General features: G+C 47.5%; 1 protein-coding gene across 1 annotated transcript in view; it reads right to left on the reverse strand.

Annotated features, from left to right (window-relative positions):
- The window catches only part of OPCML (opioid binding protein/cell adhesion molecule like), a 486,229-nt gene that overhangs the window by 9,963 nt on the left and 453,196 nt on the right, over positions 1-23,070 (reverse strand). The window contains exons 4-6 of the mRNA XM_044386480.3: positions 7,667-7,804; positions 7,133-7,253; positions 6,483-6,634 (exon numbers count right to left, since the gene is read on the reverse strand). Coding sequence (XP_044242415.1) covers positions 6,483-6,634; positions 7,133-7,253; positions 7,667-7,804 — 411 coding nt within the window. The remainder of the gene's footprint in view (positions 1-6,482; positions 6,635-7,132; positions 7,254-7,666; positions 7,805-23,070) is intronic.

The raw sequence follows: 23,070 nt of genomic DNA on the forward strand, positions 1-23,070 counted from the left end.
AGTTGGCTGGGTTGTAGGAGGGCGCCGGAGCACGGCAGACTGAAGCGTGATGGTGCTAGAGGAGGAGGGGATGGGAACATGGACTCTCCCTGTTGGAGGTTTGGAGGAGAAGACAAGAGAAGATGTAGGATGGTACACAGAAAGCACGCCAAAGACAATCTTCAGACTCCTCACACCCACTCCTCAGGTCTCCCTGGAGGCGCCTGGGAGAAGGTGTGCCCTTAATAAAAGAGGGGGGAAGGCCAGCAGAGACAGGAGTGTGTTGGGCTGGTGTGGGGGACAAAGACCCGGTTTTGAGGTTCTGCCTACAAGTACCAGTGGGGTGCACGGTGTTGGGGGTGCGGCCAGCAAAGGGTGGAGGCTGAAAGGAGTTGTTGGTGCTGCCTGTCGTTGAAGAAATTCCAGTCTGAAGAACAGCCTGATATGTATATTTATTCTGGAGGAATGGCCATTAGCAAAAGAAAATATAGATTCTGTCCTTACGGCTTGCAGGGGCCGCTGAGGTAGGCTTGAGTCCTGGCTGCTCTGAGGGGGGCTAAGGCATTGCCTGAGGAAAAAATCCAGAGCCCAGATGTTGCCTTAACTGGAATATTTGGCCATTCTCATTTGCAATGACAAGACTCCTATCCGTTGTTCCTATTCCTGATACTTAACTCTTAATGTAACTAATTTGTGTCGCTACAATTTCACAGATAAAATGTGAGAAATCTGTTTTTCTCTCTGCAGCACCCCCCTCCTTTCTGGCATTGTTTGCGCTCTCTGTCCCTCTCCCCCGCCAGTTCCAGTAATCCAGGCATTTATATGGCTCATTAAGCACGTCCCACTCTCTGCGGGGCCGGATGTAATCAGGTTCAGAATCTTCGCTCTCTGCACTCTAAGGACAGGGGGATGGGGCCTCTTACTCAGGACCCAGTGGAGGCAAAGTGGGTTGGCAAGCAGAGAGAAATGAGTGGCTTCCTGGGGCGGGGGGAGGGGGGTTGTAGAGCTGGGGCCAGCAGGCGAGGCCTGGCCATCCCTCTGCTGCACGCGGGCCTGGCAAGACTTCAAGGCGCTAACGCTCCAGGTGGGCCTGCAAAAGGCTGCTTCCACTCAGTAAAACTTGCTTGTCCTTAGAGCAGTTTGCTTTTCCATAGAAGAAGCATTTTTTTTTTTTTTTAACAGAGATAGAGACAGCCAGCGAGAGAGGGAACACAAGCAGGGGGAGTGGGAGTGGGAGAGGAAGAAGCAGGCTCATAGCAGAGGAGCCTGATGTGGGGCTCGATCCCATAACGCCAGGATCATGCCCTGAGCCGAAGGCAGACGCTTAACCGCTGTGCCACCCAGCCCCCCCCCCCATAGAAGAAGCATTTTAACTGCCACCATTTCCAAGGGTAAGCATGCAGTTTTCAGAGACCAGCCTTTAATACTGTTTCTCCACTGTTGCTAAAATTCAGAACACTTAGCTGGAAGTCAGCTGACAGTCCATCTTGTTCTGTTCTTACATTTAACAGACAACCAGGGACAGAACAGAGAGCATCAGTTTGTTTGAACCGGGGTCGGGACCAGAACACCGTTTTTCTTGCTCCTGGTCTCTCGATGCTCCGCTGCCTTTCCAGGACCCGCAGTGGCCCGGCACGAAGGAGCACACAGGCAGTCTAAAATGCCACTTTGAGTTGCACTCTGCCTGCCTGACCTACCCTGTCAATGTGGCTTTTGAAGGGGCGGCAACTGGCGTGCAGGGAAGAAACACCTCATGTCAGCGCCAACCGTGGATTTGTCTCTGCGTGTCGCCCACCCACCTGTGTTCACTCTCACCACCTGCCCCATCACTTCCTGCTTCAACCCGCTCACCAACCCACTGTCTCATACGCTTTGTCTTATGTGTGCTTTTGAAAATGCTTTCATCCCACTTCCCCTTGTTCTTTGCATGGAGGTAGGAAATAGATAAAGATGTGTTTGTGCGAGAGTCCTATTATGAGTATATGTTGTGATGGGGTCACAGTGCAGAGTCAAAAGGGTCTCCAAAAACAATCATAGAGTCTTTGAGGGCAAACACCAATGTATTCCTGGGAATGTGGGGCAGGGAGGGGGAAGCGTGTATTTGGAAAGTGTGAGTATATGGGTTGTAAATGTAAAAATCGTTCTTGAAAAGAATGGGTTCAGATTTATTTTTTGCTTTTTACATTGTTTGAAGCACTGTTGGTGGGAATGCAAATCGGTGCAGCCACCATGGAAAACAGTATGGGGGTTTCCTCAAAAAATTAAAAATAGAATTAGCATATGATCCATTAATTCCACCACTGGGTATGTGCCCAACAAAAATGAAAACACTAATTCAAAAAAATATATGCACCCCTATGTTTATTGCAGAATGGGTTCAGATTTAGATGGAACAGGGGAGATGCTGGTGTGGGAAATGGGTCCAAGCAGGCTGATCGTTGATATGGGTTTCCACCTGGAAGGGCATCCGCCAATGTCCACGATGGGTTGCCAAGTAAGGTGAGTTGGATAGAAGTAGGAGAAAGAGTTCAGACACTGGAAGCAGAGTGCATCGGTTTAAGTCTCAGCTCAAGCATTTATTAGCCACTGTGAGTTGAGTCACCTGCCTAATGTCTCCATTTCATCCTCTGTAAAACCGGGATAAATATAGTACTTACTTCCTAGAATCATTAAATGAGATATAACATGCAGAACACATAGTCCAGGGCTCTGCTCTCGTATGCGGTTGGTAACACTAGTTAGCCGTAATTACGGGGATACTGAGGACTGGAAGGAACACTCATGGCCAGCAGAAAGCGCTGGTCCACTGGAAAATGTCACTCTGATCTTGTGTTAAGCTATTTCCACTAAGGCATAGTGTCAGACAATTACAGGACATTTCTAAAATACCTGCATGGATGAAAAAAGTAAGGCACACCGAGATTGACTTTCCAGAGCCATTCAGCCCGTGAGCAGCAAAGCCTGGTTTCAAAGAGTCTCTGAGTCCTAGACCCTACTCCATGCGACCATATTGCATCCCTGACAGCCGAGTTCCTGCTCCTGGTGTCACCAGCACCACTCTCCAATCTCTGTATACATGTTCGTTCATGCAACAAGATTTTTTTGACCTACTACTGTGTGAGGAACTCTGTGCTAGGTTCTAAGGATCAAACCAGACATGGTCCCTTTGTTTATGGAGCATACGCTGAAAGGGAGGAAAACATTGAATCAAACGAACCACATAAATGAAACAGAAGTAAAATTGCAACTAGCAAGGAAAGGCTATAGGGACAAGGACCGTAGCTATTGTGCATTCCCGTGTCCTCGTCCCTGAGAACAGTGCCCCACTTGTGCAGGTACTTGCTGAATGAATTAGCTAGCGAGCGCACTGTGGTGAGAGCGGCCTCCGGAAGCATTATATGAGAGTGTGCGATGGAGGACTGGCCTATTCGGAGAGGTCAGGGACGGCTTCCCTCAGGAAGGCGTGCTGGGAGCTGAGTGGGTACTAACCAGGTGAAGCGGGCTGGGTGGATTATGGAGCTTGGAGATGCCGTAGTAAAGGGCACAAGAGACTCTGGAAGAAGGGAACGCACAGTCCGTTGAGCAACAACCTTGGCAGCCGTACCAAGGGAAGCAGTGGTACGAGGGGCCGCGTCACAGGTGTTGGCAAACAGCAAAGTAACCATGGTGCCTTGCGTTCATACGACAGTTTCAGTTTGTCATGCCTCCGTGGTAAACATTGTCTTACGGACAATGACAGGCAGCAGGCCAGGAAATATCACCCTCAATTTAGCTGGGTAAACTGCGATCTGCAGACTTTGCGTGTTGTTGAAGTCACACATCTAAACATACACCTGTCGAGCTCTCTCTCTGTAAGACCTACACTGTCCTCTGTCTAGTCTTTTAAAGAAGGTATTGCTATCCCAATAACACACATGAGGAAAGTAAGGCTCAGCAAGACGAAGCGGCTGCCATGTGGTTGGTTGAATTGGGATAGGAAGCTATGTCTTCCCCGTGGACCGGATTGTATCTCCCCACATTCGTATGTTGAAGACCTAACCCCCAATGTCTATTTGGTGATGGAGCCTATAAAGAAGTAATTAAGGTTCCGTGAGGTTATATCGGTAGGGCCCTGATTCCATAGTAGTAGGGTCCTAATAAGAAGCCATGTAGAGAGCCCTCTCTGTTCCCTCCCACCTCTGCCGTTTCTGTCTGTATCTCTCCACACACCACACACACTCAAAAGAAAGGCCATGTGAGGACAGAGCAGTCGTCTACAAGCCAAGAAGAGAGCCCTCATCAAAAGCAGATGATAGCTCTCTCTGGCTTGATCCTGGACTGCAGGTCTCCAGAATTGTGAGGAGATACAATTCCATTGTTTAAGTCACCCAGCCAACGATGGTTTCTTAGGGAAGCCCTAGCAGGCTGGCACAGGCTTCGGATACATTTGCCGTTGTTATCTGCTACGACACACCTCTTTCATAGGGAGGCACAAGAACCTGGATTATCTGCTTATCAGTCCTGGGTTCCCTCTCTTGGCCATATTGAATACTCCTTGTGACCCCACTGAGAGGGTGATGGCAGGGTGAAGGTCAGAGCACCACACCCGTCCTGCACTTTCCCCTCAGTTTTATAAAGACCAAAGGTGGACATTCCCAGACCTCAAGACATGGGCAGCACTAGTGGCCGGGGCTTCTCCTAGATCCAGAGCTGTGAAAAGTGACAGTTACAGAGCTCATTGCAGGTCTGGAAAATTCAAATGATATCACTTTGTATGTGACTGAGATCGCGCATAGGGAAGCGGGGCTGTGAGGCCGCTGCCTCTGGAAGCAGAGGTAGGCACCTGCTGCTGCTTCATCTTAACAGCGCGTGTGAGGGTGTGAGTGTGCGCATGTGTCATTGCTCTCTGTTTACCCAGGATCTGATGGAGGGCCCAGCTCTGGCTTTCATCCAGCACCTACTCCCTGGTACGGGTACCTCAATTTCCTTAACCTCGCTGGTCTTCCTTTTACTTGTCTTTAAAATGGAGTTAATAACCTGTTTTGCACAGTACTAACAAAATGCCTAGAAACCAGTAAATATTTGGTAAACGGTAGATATTATTACTATTATTATGAAAAATGACCCCCAAGTACTTCTATTTTAAAACGAAGTTTATAGAATTAAGTCATTATCCCTTTTTGCCTTGAGCTAAAAGAATAAAACATTCATACTAGGGTGACTTCCCCATGGAGACAATCATTTGATAATCCATTTCGTGTCTGGGCTGGGTTCCTCTTGGTGCTGTTACGTTCAGAAAGAGCAGAATGCTTGTCTATTTTACAGGCCGCCAAGTAGGAGTGTAATGCTTTGGGGGGGGGGAACCTCTTCCCCCAAAATATATAACGATGTGTGTATGTGAAAGCCATCATATTCTACATGCTTGTTCCCTAAACTGTGCAAACCAAAGCCCTGAGGTCTATCTACTAAGGATAAATAAGTCGGGGAGGTGGAGCAGGCAAAGCCTATCTTTGAAGTAGGCTTCAATTCAAAAGCATAGGCATTCAGCAGGCAGACGAAGGAAGGAACATGCTGTACCCACCTGCCACTGCTGATGAGGGGCTTATTTCTAAGACACACACAGCACAATGCACACAACAATGCAGAGAGAAAACAAAAGACATAGATCACACATTTCAGATGGTTGGTGGACAAAGTTTCGTTCATGTCAATGCTGAAAGCTTGGTCAGGGTCTGAGATACACATGGGAAAATGAATACCTCTCCATCCCACTCACCTTTCACCAAATCTCAGCAAGTAAACAAACACACACACACACACATGAAATATCACAACAAGCTGACCCTGGCCCATGATGTGAAATGTGGCACAAGGAGATGGACACAGCGATGTGGGAAGGCTGAGTGAGGTAAGATGAGGCTTCCAAGGGAGCCAGTCTGAGCTCTGGAGACCTCTCCATCCATACGGGAGGAAAAGACCTTCAGAGAAGGATTTGATGTTCCAGCAGTGGAAGAACAGTCGTCTTGACGAGGACTCAGACTACTGCTCCTTCCACTCCAATGAGCGAGAGCGGGACATGGCAATCCACACGAGAATCATGATGGCAGCAGATGACTCGGTTCCAGTCTATGAATATAACCCCCAGAATGATAGACTCTTCCTATAGAAGGTATCTTAGAATTGTATCTAACTTTCCCCCGCAGACCGTTAGATACTACAATTGAATTGTTTCATGTTCTATGTTGTTTATGGCAACCACCATTCAACTGGGTTCAGAATTCGGTTTACTCCTTTTGTAAGGTGCAAACCTGGCCTTTCAATGGATGAGGAGATGTCAATTACCTTGCAAACGTCACTGTATCACATGCTTAGGAGAATGATAGGGAGAAGCTCTTCGTATCTAAGGGTGATGGGTTGAGCAGTATGGATGGACGCAGGCCAAGCAAACTGAGCCTTCCTCCCTTTACAGCCCCGCAGTTCTCCCCTGTGGCGGAGCCCACGGCATCCAGGCTTCCTGCACTCACCATACAGTGTGATGCTGGCATTGGTGTTCCCAAGCTTGTTCGTGGCCACACAAGTATAGTTCCCATAATCCTTTTCTGAAACATTGAAGAAAGTCAGAGTGGATATGCGGCCTTTGTTCTCAATCCTCACGCCGCCCAGGCCGGTGGCTAGCCTGCAATAAGAGAAGGCATTGCTGGTCTGGTCCTACAAATAGAGTGAAATAGCAGACAGAGATGCTGGGGACAACTGAAAGATACCAGAGATGAATCCTACAAGGAGGCTCTGCTCACAGACACCTTTCCTCGAACTGACCCAGCCCCTCTAACCCATGAGTGCCATAGTTTCCACAGGAGGAAAATGGAAAGGACGTCCATGCTCCAAAGGTGAGATTCCCTGGCTTTTAGTCATTGAGGGCTGCCATGTCTACAACTAATATCAGATTCTGAAATGAGGTCAATTTCATTTTCCCACTTGCCAGCTTCCTTGATTTTTGTTTTGTTTTTTTGTTTGTTTATTTGTTTCTGGTTCTAAAAGAAGACTCTATTATAAAGGGGACTAATGCATTTTGGTTTTGCCATATCGTTCCCCTTAACTTTATCATTCCCTTTCCATGTGGGGAATGATTCATCAGCTCTGCTTCAGATATGCCCGATTTCCATTTTCAAGGTACCTGGTGTCTTCCTTGAACCACTGGAATTCAGCCATAGGCACCGCAGAGGCTTCACAGCTCAAGATACCCTTCTGGCCAACGGACACACCAGTGTTCTTGGCTTTTGAGATATAGGGAGGGTCTGCAGGAGGAAAATGCAGAGTGATTTCATGAAACAGATGAAAGGCCCATTTAGTCACCTGCTATGCAAATGGATTTCTTGTGCCACCCCAACTTTCCAGTTAAATAACCATTTATTTTAGGAAAAGAATGTCTTGCTCGAGGATATTGCATTTATCCCAGCATCTTCTTAAGCCTTCAAACCAATTCAAAGTTAACAATTCTCCCCATTAGCTAAAAGCTCTGAAGGGCACAGGTAGACTCCAGGGGCCAAATGGCAATGGGGACAGTCATGGTGGAAAGCCATCTGAGACAGTATTTTCCTGTTGGAACCAATTGGGGACAGTCAGAAAAGGGCATTGCCATGACCAGCTTGTTCCCTCGGTCCCTATGTTCTCCTTCCCCCCGAGACTTCCTGACAACGGGTCAACTCACAGTTTACAGTGATTTTTACTTTCCGCACATCAGGAGCAGCCACGTCATTCAAGGCGCTGCATTCATACTCCCCAGACTGGTCACGTTTGATGTCAGAGATTTCCAGGTATTCATCCTCACTCACAAAGCCCTGGCCTTCTGGGGGGAAAGAAAGAGACAGAAACAAATCAAGAAACTGTGAAACCAGGGACAGAACTATATTCACATCGTGAGCTTGTAGGGGAAGGAATACAAAAAGCTGTAAAAATGGGGTCTGAACATCGAGTCAAAGATTACAAGATAGCATGTTGACCAAATAGTATGGCATTTGGTGAAAGAAATTCTCTGCTTGAGTCTTGGGTCATTGTGCTTTTGTCCAACTCGCATTAACTTTTCAGACCATTTGAAAAGAAAAGATTTTCATTATTTTTCCGATATGATTATGATGAGGATTAACTAAGAGAATACATGTGAAATACCCAGCACATTACTAAACTTCGATGTTTTGAAGAGAATTGTCATGATCAATAATATAATAAGAAATGTGGGAATAACTTTAGAGTATGTTAGTATGGGCATCTTAATTTTTCATTATGTAGAAATCCCTTTGTGGGACATCTGGGTGGCTGAGCCCATTAAGCATCTGGCTCTTGATTTTGGCTCAGATCATGATCTCAGGGTCATGAGATCGAGCCCCTAGTTGGACTCCATGCTGGGTGTGGAACCTGCTTAAGAGTCTCTCTCCCTCTCCCTCTGTCCCTCACCTCTCTCTCTCTCTCTCTCTCTCTCTCTCTCTCAAAAAAAAAAAAAATCCTTTGGATACAGAACACAAACTACTAACAACTTGTAGAATAAATAAGTGACCATTTAATAGTTTAATACAGATAGATGCGAAGCTGTTGATTTGGTTTCAAACTGTCCTGGAGAAGATGAACTGGAGAAAGAATGAATACGGAAGCGTTTTGTAACGGCTATGCATTAGCTGCTGAATAAATGATTGCCAACACAAAATAAATGTGGCAGCCCCAAATGGTGGATCCGTGGTTACTAGAACAGCCTCGTGAATTTAATACCCACCTTTGTGGGACATTCTGAAGGCTTTATTCCTAAACACTTGTGAAGTTTGTAAGTCATGATCCAAAATATTGTGAGGTCACAAAATGTACGTTGTTTGCAGCCACCGTTACGTGTCTATCCCTTATGCCCTTCCCTGTGGCTCTGTGCAAAGAGAACAGACCCTCTGTCTTGAACCCCAAATGTTTTCAATTCTGTCAAAGCACCAGGCTCCTGTGGAACCCCAGCCAACACGAAGGCCAGGGGCGAAGTACAGTCATTTGCATTTCTTGTAGGCCTACTGCCTGATTCTTTTTTGTGCTCCAGGCATTAGAGTGAAAACAGTTTTCAGGAGGATAAAAAACTCATAATAACTTCCCTCCACCCCCATATAAACCTATTCCTATCCAATGGGTGTTCGACCACTAAGTCTAGGTCTGCCATGGATGTGGAGCAGCAGGAAGGGCAGGGGCAGGGTGATGGACAGGGTGATGGGCAGGGGGTAGGGAGGCAGGTGCTTCAGCATCCTGACTTTGCTCCAAGTCTAAGCCTTGGGGAGTTTCCACCCACCCGGCCCACTTGCTCAGACCACTTCCTTTTCAGCTCCTGCTGCCTTCCCTGCCTCCATCCCCACCCCAAGTCCCAACCCAGACTCTGCCATCAGCTACCAAGTACATCCCAAGCAGGTGTGGGTCCCCTGGCAAAATACTTTTCAAGAGACTCCTGTCTATATAAACAATTGGAGTCATCCAACAACAGCAGCATTCTGGTAGCCCAATCTCATGCAACTACATGAAAGATATCTTGCACTGTCAGGAGGAGCAATCCTTTGTCCCCCTCCTAGAACCTGAACCTGTGGACCAGCCCCCAGAACAAGCCCAAGGTGTGAGTTTGGGGATCTTGGGGAATCTGGTTGAACCCATGTGAAGAATGGCTGAGAGTAGAGGTTGGAAACGCACCCTGAAGGGGAGAAATGGAGCCCAGGACAGGGCACACACCCCCAGTCTAGAATCTGAGCATCCCTCCTTAATGGTATTGCTGGCCTAGGCTGCTCCCAGGGACCAGAGGAGGACTTAGAAAATGTCAGGGAAGACACTTTTGATCATGGCGCCCCCTGGGGCTGGGGTAGCGCCCTATTCACAGGGCTCTCAGGGTAGTGGTGCTGGTCACATGCCCTCCCCCGCAGCAGACATTTAATCATTCAGGCTAGTTCATAGCCTAATTCCTCAAGATTTATTAGACGGTTAGAAACATCTTCTCATCCTTTTTTTCCTTCTTTCTCTCAGACTTAACAGAATCTCATAGTTGAAGAAGATTTTGAAATCACTTAATGTCAGAAACTCTATAAAGATAAAAATCGCCTCACTTATTGAAATGATGTTGGTTGACCAATCTAAGTATTTGTAAGGATTAAACAACAATGAAATCAAACACATCAAAACGACTTCCCAAATCCGCCACACCTTTTCTGCAACAAACAAGTACGTCAGGATCAAAAGGCGGCCTCCCAACTACTAAGATGTCATGATTTTTTCAAAATGTGCTACAGTGCGTTTGCCACAAGTAATTAAACCCCACTGCATTTGACCAAACAAAAGAGCCCCCTGCAATAGGCAGGGTCACCGAGCCCCTTTCCTTGCAGAGAATGAGATAGATCCGTGTGACGCTACACGGTGCCCACCAGACACATGCCTTAAAGGTCCTGATAAGGCACGTTTACGGATGCCAGTAAACTTAGAAGCGTTGGCGTGTGCAAAGGGACGGAAGCCCCTCGAAGAAGATGGAGGCCAGTGTGCTCGGACCTTGAGTAATTTTCTGTGTCTGTGTGAGTAGGGGAGATCCCGGGTCCTTTGTGGAGGAATTACCCTCTGGAATGTGGGAATGCATTTTCACTATCTGTAATGCTGTTTTTATGGGACACTCAGATGACAGCCAAAAAGGGAGGAAGGAAGAGAACGTTTTGTGTAAAATGGGGATCGTTACAATAATACTACCTCATTAAGTGAGAAAATGAATTTTGTCAAGTTTGTACTATAAAGTAAGTGCTTCTCAGATTTAATTTGCATATAAATTCCTCTGGGATCTAAAAATACACAGAGTCTGATTCAGTAGGTCTCGAGTGGGGCCTGGGACTCTGCATTTCTAACCAGTGCTCAAGGGACTGTCCATGCTGCTGCTCTGGGACCCACACCCTGAGCCGCGAAGCGACAAGGCAGCGCCACGTGCTGTTCTCAGCTCACTCTTGTCACCCATGTAGAATTATCGGGGTCTGCGAAGTGGCCACTTGGTCAACAAAGCTTCCTGAGCACCTCTCATGCAGAGATCCTTGGGGAGCCTGCATCTCAAAGGACACCCTCTTCGTGGTGCAGCGCTTAGTCAGGTGCACCGAGGCCAAGGATCTGGGCCCCTGAAGCTTACTTGTCACTGAGGGTTGGAGGTCTCACTGCAAAGCGTGCATTCTCTCAGTTTCCTTTGCTAAGAAATGGGAAGAGGACACGGAAACTGCTCCCCATCTTAAGTCCGCTGCCCGTGATGGAGACGGCATTTCTGTTACTGCTTTGAATACCAGGTGAACAAATCGAGATGCTAAATGCCTAGAGACCTAGGAAACTGCAGGGTCGAATGCTTTCCCTGGCCTCTCTGGTTCCGGCCTCAGTGTCAAGTTCTGATTCCACGCTGCAGCGAAAGGGGCAGAAGGCAACGAATGTTTTAATCCTCTTTGCTGGCTGCCAGGAAGACAAAGTGCTGATGTGGAGGGAGAGGAAGGGAGACGGGCAGGGAGAAACACCTGAGGGAGGAGCAGGAGAGGAAGGAGAAGGGGGGAGAAAGAGGGTGCTGGTGCGAGGGAGGAAAGAAAGGCAGAGGGGGTGCCGACAAGATGGCCTGGGTGCCACTGGAAAGATTCTGAAGACACAGTCAAAAGGGATTAAAGGAAAAACACAGGCTAAAGGACTACAGTATTTTCTCTGACAAAATGTATGAAAATGGAAGTTCCAAATCGGCTACACAGTTTTGCTTTGTGGCGAGATGTCCCTTAATAAGCCAATAACCCAAAGGCATTATCAACCTGCCCTATGCATTCAGACATCCCCATATAACATGATTGGAAGCAAAAGGAAGTGAATTCTGAATCACTGGCAGAAATATATTTTTAAAAAGGGGTTATTTCTTCCGGCAGACGAGTACTTGGGAGGAGGTAAGTTCAATTCACTGTATTAGTGAGATTAAGATCTGTGAGAATACAAATGGGGCCATTTATCAGGGGATGTGGGAGGTCCCCGGGCCAGGACCCCTCAGATGCAGGACGCGTGAGCGAGCCCCCTGGTTCTGTCGGCAGAGGGGGGGCTTCTTCTGGAGGGAGGCAGACTCTGACCCAGTCACAGAACGCAAAGAACGAGCAGCCGCTGTGAGCAGGGTCTGCCATCTTCGGAAGGGGGAGCAGACTGAGAAACTGCTTCAGGAGCGGATCCCTGGTGTGACCTGCTTTCCCTGACATCACCTGCAGTCATTTTACTCACATGGACCGTGAGAGAAGCGTGGGGTTAGACACTGGGTGTCGGGTGGAGACGATGTAGAAGACAAGGTCCTTGACCTTGGGTAGTCGACAATCTCCTGAGCCCAGAACTGGAACAGTTTCTATTTATATTTATATATTTTTATATTTTATATTTTTCTATCCCTCAGGTTTCAGTTCCTAATTGTTTTTACATCCCTCTAGTAAAGTATGGTGGGTCAGAAAGATTTATTAGAACTGGAAGAAACCTAGGCATTCAGGGATAAAGAGATCAAATAGGAAATTCAGAATAAAATCTGGATGCTTCCTGACGTTGTTCCTCTTCTTTCTTTCCCCCTTCACATCCTGTCCTTCCATGCCAGCTATCTCTCAGCCACCACTCCTATGCCCAATTTTTCTTTCTTTTCTTCACACAATTCCTTAGAGTTTTACACTTCTAAGCAAGATTTTAGTCTTCCTTCCTTTTTTTTTTTTTTTTTTTTTTGGATTATTGTCTCTGAAGGAATATCTTCCCCCACTCTGTGCAAATATCCCCAGGGATGATTTCAGAGGGAAGCCTATTCCTTTGCTAGACTATTCACATAATCCAAAACAATCTTCCTCATATTGAGGCAAACCCTGCCTGGCTTCTCCCTTTGAAATGATTAAAAGTCGCCTTCTGGGCCCAACCTCACTGTCCCTCCTCATATGCCACGGAAGGCTGCTGTTCTATCCAGGGAAACTGCCTTGTGAGGTTAAATGTCAGCACCTGTCACAACTTTTGCCATGAGACCTGTCAGGACTTAGCTCACAGTGGCACATGCCTGGGGGCAGGTACCTTAGAGAAAATGAACAGGAGGAGGATGAGAGCAGGGAGGAGGGATAAGAATTTAAGGAGGCCTCAACACAGAGCGAATGGCTTTATGAAGACATGGCCAGGAGAAGGAACTTTCTTCCAGTGGGCAAGAAAGGAAGAGGAACAGCCAGAAGAAAGCCACTAGGAGTGGAGAGTGCGTGGGCACCCCAGGGTCCATCTGGCTCACACAGTAGGATCTGGAAAAGCAAGAATAGATGTTTCTCTGCTCTCAGCAAGAGGGGCTATTATAGATGTTCCCTAGTAATGCGGGACTTGGAAAGTGGGAATCCAACGTCCAGACGATCATGTGAATGCTTCTGACACTCTTCGGTCTATCCTGGACAATAGCTTCTTGCCCACTCACCAGCACTAAGTATTCGTTCAAGCTATCAAGGAACTGAGATTTTAATCCTGTAAGAAATGCTTAGTACCGTTCTTCAAAAAAGGTGTGGGTTGGCTGGCATGTTGAACATTTGCTGGAAATCCCGCCCTAAAGGTCTGGAGCAGGATAAGGCCAAGGAAAGGAACTGTCTGGAGGAGACAGTCCCAATGGCTTCTGTGCCCTTGAGGTGTGTGGGGCAAGGTAGATGTCAGCAGTGCATGCGGGGTTGAAATCTTGTCCCTCATCCATCTGTCGCCAGGATTCTGGCCAGCAGAACATAATCACATCAAGGGAGCCACAAATATCAAAATACCAGCTTCACTGCCGTCAGGCTGGCCTACAATCTGGGCTTGGCATCCAAAGCCGACACAGGCTCTTGCCTTTCTCCCTATGAACTGAAGACATCCGGGCTTGTGCGGTAGGAGTACTTGCCTTGGGTATTCAGCTACAGGCCAGATGCTGGACTGGGAATAAGGGTTCTATTGGAATGGAGAGTTCAGGGTATGGAGAACCCTTTGACCCAAGCAGAGATAGATCAGGAAGGTGTTGGAGAATCAGGAGTGCCACCTCACTTCTAGGTGATGGCCCTATCCCTGCATGATGAGGTCCAATGGATGCCTGAGCAAATCACCTTACCAATGACATTAGTCACCCATCATGCATGAAGGAGACATCCAGAAGAGTGATTGAGGTGAAAGAGGGACCTATTCCTCATAGGGAGTACAGGGGAAGCTGCCTTCTGGAAACCTATAGGCTAGGGAGTGGGTTTCTCCCTCCTCCCCAGAGATCTCATGGCATCATTCTCAATCGCATACCTCCCAACACAAGAGTCTCCTCTTAAAGGACAGACACGCTAGAAACATGCTTGAGTGGGAACTGGGAAAAAGTCTCAGCATTTGGGACAATTTGGCTCATGTGATCTTGGTCTTGTACTGTTTGCACCTGCTTCCTATATGGTAGCCATTCCATTGTCTACATTGCAAGCGCACTGAGAAGAGTCAACTTCCCTTTCCTTGACCTCTGTACGCATCTCATGTAGGATGAACGTACAACACCTGTTCACTCTGTGCCCGATGGCCAAGGGTTTGGAAACTGAATCCCCTCTAAATTCTCCCTCTTTGCTTAATCTTCTCTCTCTTTCTGCCTGGCCCCTCTCCACCCCCTCTATCCTCCCTGACCCTGGGGACGCTCCTTAGAATGCTACTGGCAAAAAGCAACCCCGGGCTCCCCCTCCTTAATTAAACCAGGGAGTGTGGACAGCAGTACGTTCCATCCTTGCGTGCTCCCAACTCCCAGATACATCCCTTCAATGCATTGGAGTTAATGAAAAGTGTGATAAACCCACTGTTTCATTTTCCCTTAATTAATACAAGCAATTGAATTGTGCTAAAGTCGTTTGGTTTGGAGACTGAGCCTCTGGGTCAACGTCTCACTTGCTGGTGGTGACGGAAACTCTTTGCCTTGGGCTCAGACAACCTTTCTCAGGCTGTGGCCGCCAGGACCTTGCCCAAGGGGGAGAGGCTTGCCCCTATCCAGGGCTCCTTTGCTGGCTGCCTTCCTTGGGGCTGACAGTCAGTTGGCTAATGACAAGACCAGTGTGTGACTGTGAAAGTCAGGGGGGCTTCGAGTGGGGGAAAGAGTGCATTAATAACGCTCCTGGGAACTAGGGGCTCCAGGGAATTGCCTGGCGTGGTGAATTTCCTAAGTCTTTGCCATTTTCTGATGGGACAGCTGGGATGACACAAGCAGAGAAGGGCTCAAGTGACTCTAAAGTGTGACTCTAAAGTGGGACTAGTCAGAAAGATCAATTCAAAGACAGAGACCATGGGCTCTCTTTATCAGGAGGAGGAAAGCCAAAGACAGGGGATTTGAAGGCTTTTGTCTGGAAGCTGGGGACAGGAGAATGCAATGTCAAGAAACCTCTCTGCAGTGAGGTCTAAGAGGGAGGGCCTAGAGGTCTTGTCCCAGGTGACACATGACATCACCCAAGGAGCACTTCAGAAACAGACTCTTGAGCCCATGTTTACAGACCGATCGAACTAGCCCATCACTGGCCCCCTCTAAACACTGCCCAGGGCACTCTGATGTAAACCAGAGATGACTCCCCCAGTCGGGTACATGGAGGACTCCTGTGGCCTTCACTTGTCAAATGCCAACCTGTTCCACTTATAGACTCCCAGGCATCCTCTGCAGGGCCTAGCAGTCGCTAAAGCTCTGTACATCTCAGAGTGTGCTCAGACCTTCTGTTGACTGTCCACTGGCCTCTTTGAGAGACATACAGTTGGGATGTCAGCCGGTGAGTCTGGGAAAGGGGGCCTTGCAAGGTAATGGCAGCCAGGCCTGGGCCTGACACATCTGCCCTTCATCAGCCCACTGTGGATAAGGGTGCCCAGACCCACAGACACAGCGTCAGGGCAAGAGTCATTGTCTCCGAAGCACAGTGAAGACATGTAGTTGGTTTGGTCTTCCTTGTGTTCCCTTTTCTGAGATGTGTTCATTGGCTATAAGAAAAATCAGGACGTGAGAGTTTTATAATTTAGATGATACTGTTGACTCAAAGGGAGTAGTCCTGAGTGAGTGCTATAGAAAGAGCCAGGGTACCGGCAAGGATGTGGCACATACCCTTTCAATGGGAGTGCCGAGTGCATGCTGGTCAAAGAGAGGAGGTGAACACACACACAGGCACACACACGCACACGCGCACACACAGAGTGAGAGAGGAAGACAGAGACCATGAGGATACGGAACGCAGAAAGCTGGAATTTCACATGTAGACAAATGACTGAGAGCAGAAGATGAATTCCATTTGGAGAACAGAGTAACTGATGTGGTTAAAAAAGTAGCTAACATTTATATTCTACAAAGTATCCAAATAGGAACAGAAATAAGCAGCTCAGACCAGAAAGACAAAGGAGGTTGAAGAAAACAACATCATGACTTGCAGAAGGCACAGCTGAAACAGCTGAGTTATTGACAAGATGTTAAGCACAAGTGAGAAGTTTTGATTTATTACAAGGTTTCTTCCTTCATTACTACTATTTGCACTCTGAACCAACAAGGTTATTTCATTACTAACAACTAAAAAGTGAAGGAATTTTGTGCTTCAGTTGAAATAAACTACGGCTTTAAAAAATAATCAATAATTAAAAAAAAAAAACAAACCAAGGCACTGAATAAGAAACTGCTTCTTTTATGTATGTATGCCTTGTATATGTCTTAAGAAAGTTTAACTTGACCTTGCTTGCATTAGCCTAAGCAGGAATGACAGGTCACCTGGGCCCAGTTGCTCAAAGAAAATAGTATTTTGGAGGCACAGACATGTCCCATGCCACCGTGTGGTCAGTGGGTACCCAACACCAGAAGGTGCTTGAAAACTTGGCTTCTTCAGCCCACAGCAAGTCTTTTAGTCAGAATCTGTTGGGGACCAAGTGGTGTCCAACTCTTCAAATTACTTCTAATAACAGAGCAACATCAGACCGGATGCTTTACCCCTTATGAGCTTTGGGGGAAGGGGGGTTAAAACTTTCCTTCCAATACCAGCTGCTCTTGGCTTGTTTTCCCTGGGGATTAACGTCTTTGTGTAGCAACACCAAGGAAGCCTCTGTTATTTTGTTAAGTAGGGTGACCATACAGTTAAGTCTGTCTGGTACACTCTCAATGGACACCTGTTTTCCAAGCCTCATTATTATTGGTCACTTCCGCTCTCAGCAGTGTGCTGCTCTGGGTGGCAATCTGTGTGACCGCTGTACTTCCTGCCCACGGAAAGGCTGGCTGTCAGGATCTGCCCAGGCTGCTGCTTGCGCCTTATCTGCCTGGGAGGCTGTCCCAGCACCCACACTTCTATATTCAATGAGAGACAGCAGTTTGGTCCCCAAGGAGAGTGTGGATTCTCAGATGTAGGACCTTGCTAGATGAGGGTCCAGAATGACTCCTTGTGTTTTCTGCCTCGGAGCTTCAGGTTCAAGAGCAAACTACCTTTCTGTGGGGTTACAGGCTAGAGCAGCTGCTTGGAGCCTAAGCCAACTGGAGAGAGGGCATCAGCACTGCAACCCGCAGGATGGAAACCCAGCTGGCGTTCCACCGATGCCGGCTCGAAGTCCTGGCAGGTCAGACACCAGACCAGATCCAAACCTTCTGAAATGGTTAAGATGGTCCAGAGCACTCACGGAAGCAGCCGCGGGCCCTCTTCAGGCTACTGGGCAGATGCTCTTTTGAGGAAGAATAGAGCCCAGTGTCTGCAGATGAATTCTTGACGCAGCCTGAGTCTTCCTGCTTTCCCTCTTCCTTCCTCTTTGCTTATTCTCTCCCTTTTAGCCTTTCCCCAGATTAGCTCCCAATAGCACGACCGCATGACAATGATGCTAATTATCAATGTTCATTAATATTTTTGCAATCCTCGTATTCGCTTCCAGGCAAAATACCCACTAAGCCAAGCAGCATACTTGGCATGCAGGCCACAACCGAGACATTCTGCACACTTCACCGGGCTGGAGGGCCTGAGCTCTGAAGCATCACGGGGAGATAGCTTTGCTCACGCACTCAGCTATAGCGGCCATTGAAAGGAAGAATTAGGAGCTGTGCACTCAATGGGCAGTGTCTCCGCCCTTGGGGCCAAGAGCCCTTGACGTGATGTTAGGTCCCTTTGGAAACTTTGTTGTCAAGGGCCCTCTGTGTCTGCCTCTTGTGCTATTCCAGGCAAGTCTGTCTGCCTCTTATTAAGCTGATCTCTCACGAAAGACAGCTATCTTCCTGGCCTCCCTTCTTAGCCTCGTCCCCATAAAAGTCACGATACCCAGGGTCTTCTGTGACTCTGCAAGAGCAGGAGTAAGTGGAGAAAAAGTACTGAATTAGAGATCAGAAGACCTGGATCTAACCCCAGCTTTGCCACTAATGTGCTATGTGTCTTCTAGTAAATGTTTTTAGCACCCCAAGCCTTCACTATTTATTTCCTATCAAATAAATACACGTACTGGATGATTTCTAAGGTCATTTCTAGTCTTTTATAACTTAGCAATAGAGTCTGTGACCAGGAATCCAACATAATGCCTTAAGTTCTGGAAATCTGACGACCGTGGTGCTGATGGGCAGAGTTCCAACCCAGAAGCCCAGGGTCACTGACCTATATGGAAACATAAGAAGTTTCCTGCAGTCAGGCATACACACTGCAGAACTGACCTAGGCCACCCTCGCTTTTTCTGGGGTCTTGACAATGCAGGCACAAGAATAAAGACACCACAGCAATTTCAAGGTGGCTCTCATCTGTCATTGTGCTGTCGCTGCTCGGTGATGGGGAGGAAAGAGGTTCTGACAATTATGAAGGACTGTGTGTGTCTGAGGGTAATGTCTTGTATTAATGGGGGAAATTAATTCTTTCCATTTCCTTCTAAGAAATCCTATTCATACAGATTTTGACAAGTAGCGGTTCTTGTTTCCCTCCTCTCGATGGGTAGGTTGGGTAATGTCTTAGAGGTATAACTAATCATCCACTTATCTGATTTGAGTCCCATCTCCATGGGTCTGAGGGTACACTCCAAACGCAGGAAAGTGATGCTTCTCTCTGCTTTCTGTCCTCCCCTGCTTTTGCTAAAAATATCCCTTCTTAGTTATGTGGCTCACCTCAATAATCCTTCCCGACCAGAAGACAGACACTGCAAGACAAGGAAAGGGGGGCCTTGGCAGTAGTAAAGGCCCAACACTCAGAACCGCAACCCGAATTTCCCCTGCACCCCACTATCAGAATTGATCTATGGCTGCACCAGAACAGAGCCAACAACATCTGGGCGGCCTTGTGATGGTCAGTTTTATGTGTCAACTTGACTGAGCAAAGGGATGCCCATTAGCTGGTAAATATGATTCTGGGGTATGTCTGTGACGTGTTTCCAGGAGAGATGAGCATCTGATTCGGTAGCCTGAGTAGGACAGATTGCCCACACTAATGTGGGTAGGCATCATCCAGTCCACAGAGGACCCGACGGGTACAAAAACATGGAGGAAGGGTGAATGCTTTCTTGCTTTTCTTGAGCTGGGATGTCTGTTTTCTCCTGCACTTGGACATCAGAGCTCCTGGTTCTCGGGCTTTCAGCTCCTGGCACTTTTACCAGTGGGCCCCCCACCTTCCCCATTTCTAAAGCCTTTGGCCTCAGGACTGGGAGTTACACCATCTGCTCCCCTGGTTCTCAAACATTTAGACTCTGACTGAATTACAACACCAGCTTTCCTGATTCTGCTTCCAGACTTCTCGACTCCATAACCACTCAAGCGTATTCCTATAGTAAATCATGTCTTATCTGTTTTTCTCTATATCTTCTTGGTTTTGTTTCTCTGGAGAACCCTGATGAACATAGTCCTAATAGGGGCCTAGGAGTCTTCACTCTGCTACTAATTAGCCAGGAATTCTGGACAATCCACTTTACATTGCACAGCCTCAGTTTCCTTATCTGCAAAATGAGGGCATTGGGCCAGTTTATTTCTTAGCTCCTTAGCCACTGTTCTTCTCTCGACTTAATTCATGGCAGTCCTTCTGGCCCAGCACATAGGGATGCTGTGGTCTTACCAGGGGTCTCTGGACGGCAACCAGCATTTGATCAAGGCCAGGAGCCCGTGGGTAGGGAAGTTTGGAAGTGAGAGGTCTGTTTCGACCCTTGAACCCTGGGGCTGGCTCTGGTTCTGGAAAATGCCAGAGCTCAGCATGTTGGGAGGGATGTGAAGGCTCAAGCAAGGGCTTCCCAGCCTCTGAAAGTCCCCTCACCAGACCCCTGTTGTGCCCCCTTCTTGCCTGCCTTTGGAGGGTTTCCTTATGCTTAGTGGTCATGTATGTCCCAGCAAGTCTCTGTCAAAATTAACACATTTGACCTGGACAGGGAGAAAAGTCCTGAAAATTCCTAGATTTGTTTCCTATTGGCTCAGACGAGTTTGTCACTTTTGTTTTTGTTTCTTTAGGAAGCATGGAGCCTCTGCGTCCTTGGAAGACAATGCCAGTCTGGGGGAGAAGAGCAAGGAGGATTGTAAGGGTGACTGAGTTCCAACAAGGCAGGCTTGGATTGAAGGATCCTGGACAAAAATAGGAAGATTGGAAGGGGCTGCAGTATTCCATGCCATGCCGGGCAGGTGCCTGGAGCCTGGAGCCTGGCAGCTAGGCAGGTGGTGTCTGTGGATTTCCAGGAGGCCCCACACAGGGAGCTTCTGAGGGAACGGGTCGGGATGCACAGTGTCGAACACCTTCAGTCCGGCCCTGAGCTCGCTCCACTTACACGCAGCTCTAGAGGGTTGTTGTTGTTTTTCATTTTTTTCAATTATAGAACATTGTACTCTGATGGTAAGTCATGAAATTAATGTAAGTAAGAGCGTGGTATTTATTCCATGCCACGTATGATTCACACATGAACACACAGATACACATATGGTATGTCTGCATACAGTAGAGAAACATGCAATAAAGAAAGTAAAACACAGAGCCATTGCAATTCTGAGACCAATTCTGATGTGTGGGTTCCACCTCCCACACTGAGCAATTAACACCAGCTGGGTGTCCTTCAGTTCCGACATGCTCTACCTGGAGATAGCCTCAGATCCCACCAGGGAAGGGCCCCTGATCCCCCACTTCAGATCCCAACTGCAAATCCAGGTTGTTCTTTGTGCTTCCGACACACTGGCTGTAGATCAGAGGTTCCTATGACTCCTGCTTTGGTTTGACTGATTTGCTGGAGTGGCTCACGCAACTCAGGGAAATAGCGTACTTACTAGATTATTGGTTTATTATGAAAAGGAGGTAACTCACAAACAGCCAGCTGGAAGAGATGCGTACGTAGGGCGGGGAGTGGGGAAAACAGCGCGAAGCTTCCGTGCCCTCGGGGCTCTCCCTTCTCCCTGAATCTGGGTGTTCACCAACCCGGAAACTCTCTGAACTCTGTCCTTTGGGTTTTCTGGAGGCTTGATAACATGAGTGAGTAAATTGCTGGCCATTGGCAATTGAACTCAATCTCCAGCCCCTGTCCCCTCCCCGAGGTGGTGGTGGGGTAGGGGACACTTCTAATCACTGGATTGACTACCCTGGCAACCATCCTCCATCCTTAGGTGCTTTCCAAAAGTCGCGTCATCAACATAACAGAAGGTACGCGTCCTGTCATCACAGGAAATTCCAAGGGTTTTCGAAGCTTCCTGCCAGGAACTGGACAAAGACCAAATATGTATTTCTTATTATAAATCATAAAATCACAGCCAATCATTTTGAGGTTTCCTCATCATTTAGGAAATAGCACTATACTAGTTTGTGGGAAATTTCTGACTCTTTCTGTACATTTGAGTATGTCACGTACCCACTCAGGCCTCCTGTTTCTGAATTATTTCTAAAAGTGTTAGGTCTAACATTTGATTATCAATCCTGGTTGAAAAAATGTCCTCCTTCCAACCATTGATTCAAAACGTGTGTGTGTGTGTGTGTGTGTGTGTGTGTGTGCAAACGCGTAGGGGTGTGTGTGTGTATGTGTGTGAGTTTGTGTAAAGAAAAATAGAGCAAAATAAGGAATAAATCTCACCTATAATCTCAGGAGAAGAGACAAATATGAGAAAGCCCAATGAGCCCTGAGCCTAGCAAATCAGAAGGCAGTTCATCTTGAGAAGAAAACAAGTGGTATTTACATTATTAAATCACAATTACAAAGCCAATCAGCTGCAGAAGAGAAAAGACCATTTCCATCAATTATTACTGAACTGAACATAATTTTTCAATCACCAGCAGATTGTAAATGGGGGCTACAGCTCATCCAGGAACTCTTCTATCATAGGAGTTATTAATCAGGTATTAACTTTGTCAAATTAGCAAGGACACCAATGAGATGGTGGGGAAGCGGGATACAGAGAAGACAGGAGGAGGCAGCCACGTTAATTCCTGAGATGGAGGCACAGAGCACTCGAGAAGGAGACCTGTGCTCAGCCACCGATGCAGCCCGTGCTCCCGCTGTGTTGAAGAAAACACTTGGCTCCCGTGTTTTCATTCCAAAGAGTCAACACAGGAGCAGGTAAAAATAAGTAAGTCAGGCACAATTTATTGGCTGTTTAGTTCTTGTGTAAGAGAGCTGTAAGCACTACAGTATGCATGGGGTCTGACCATGAGGAAGCTCTGAGTTTGGGTCTCATGGCTGACTGCTGACTTTGGTGGGCTCCCCACCTACGTCACTACTATCTGGTACTTCAGTGTCAGTGCAAAGTATGACCTGCCTGTCTCATCAGAACCTCATGTACCTTTGTGGAGGATGAAAAAGCACATGCCAAAGACTTTCCTGTGTGCTCCTTTAATATGCTGGGCTTACAGTATGGGTCTCAGTGATAAGTTCTATCACTCCAGTGACGTACTGGGCTCTCTGGCCCTCTGCTTTTTATCTTCACCAGTCTCACCACTTTTTAAAACTCTGGCCCACTGGATTTCTATGCCATCATGAAGAGGCCTTGATTCCCCCAAACTGCCATGGGTTCAATCCCCCCCTTTGTAACATGGCAGGCTGGTCTGCTGAGAAACTAATGTGTGTTTTGTTCTCAAAGCCATAGAAGGCTAGAAACAATGAAAGGGGTTCTGTCCTCCCCATCCCCAAAAGGTGCCAGGCTTTGTGAGTTCTGAGCTTCTGACGTCAGGATTGTTAATGACT

Source organism: Ursus arctos, unplaced genomic scaffold (assembly GCF_023065955.2).
Source record: "Ursus arctos isolate Adak ecotype North America unplaced genomic scaffold, UrsArc2.0 scaffold_22, whole genome shotgun sequence".
Taxonomy (NCBI): Eukaryota; Metazoa; Chordata; class Mammalia; order Carnivora; family Ursidae; genus Ursus; species Ursus arctos.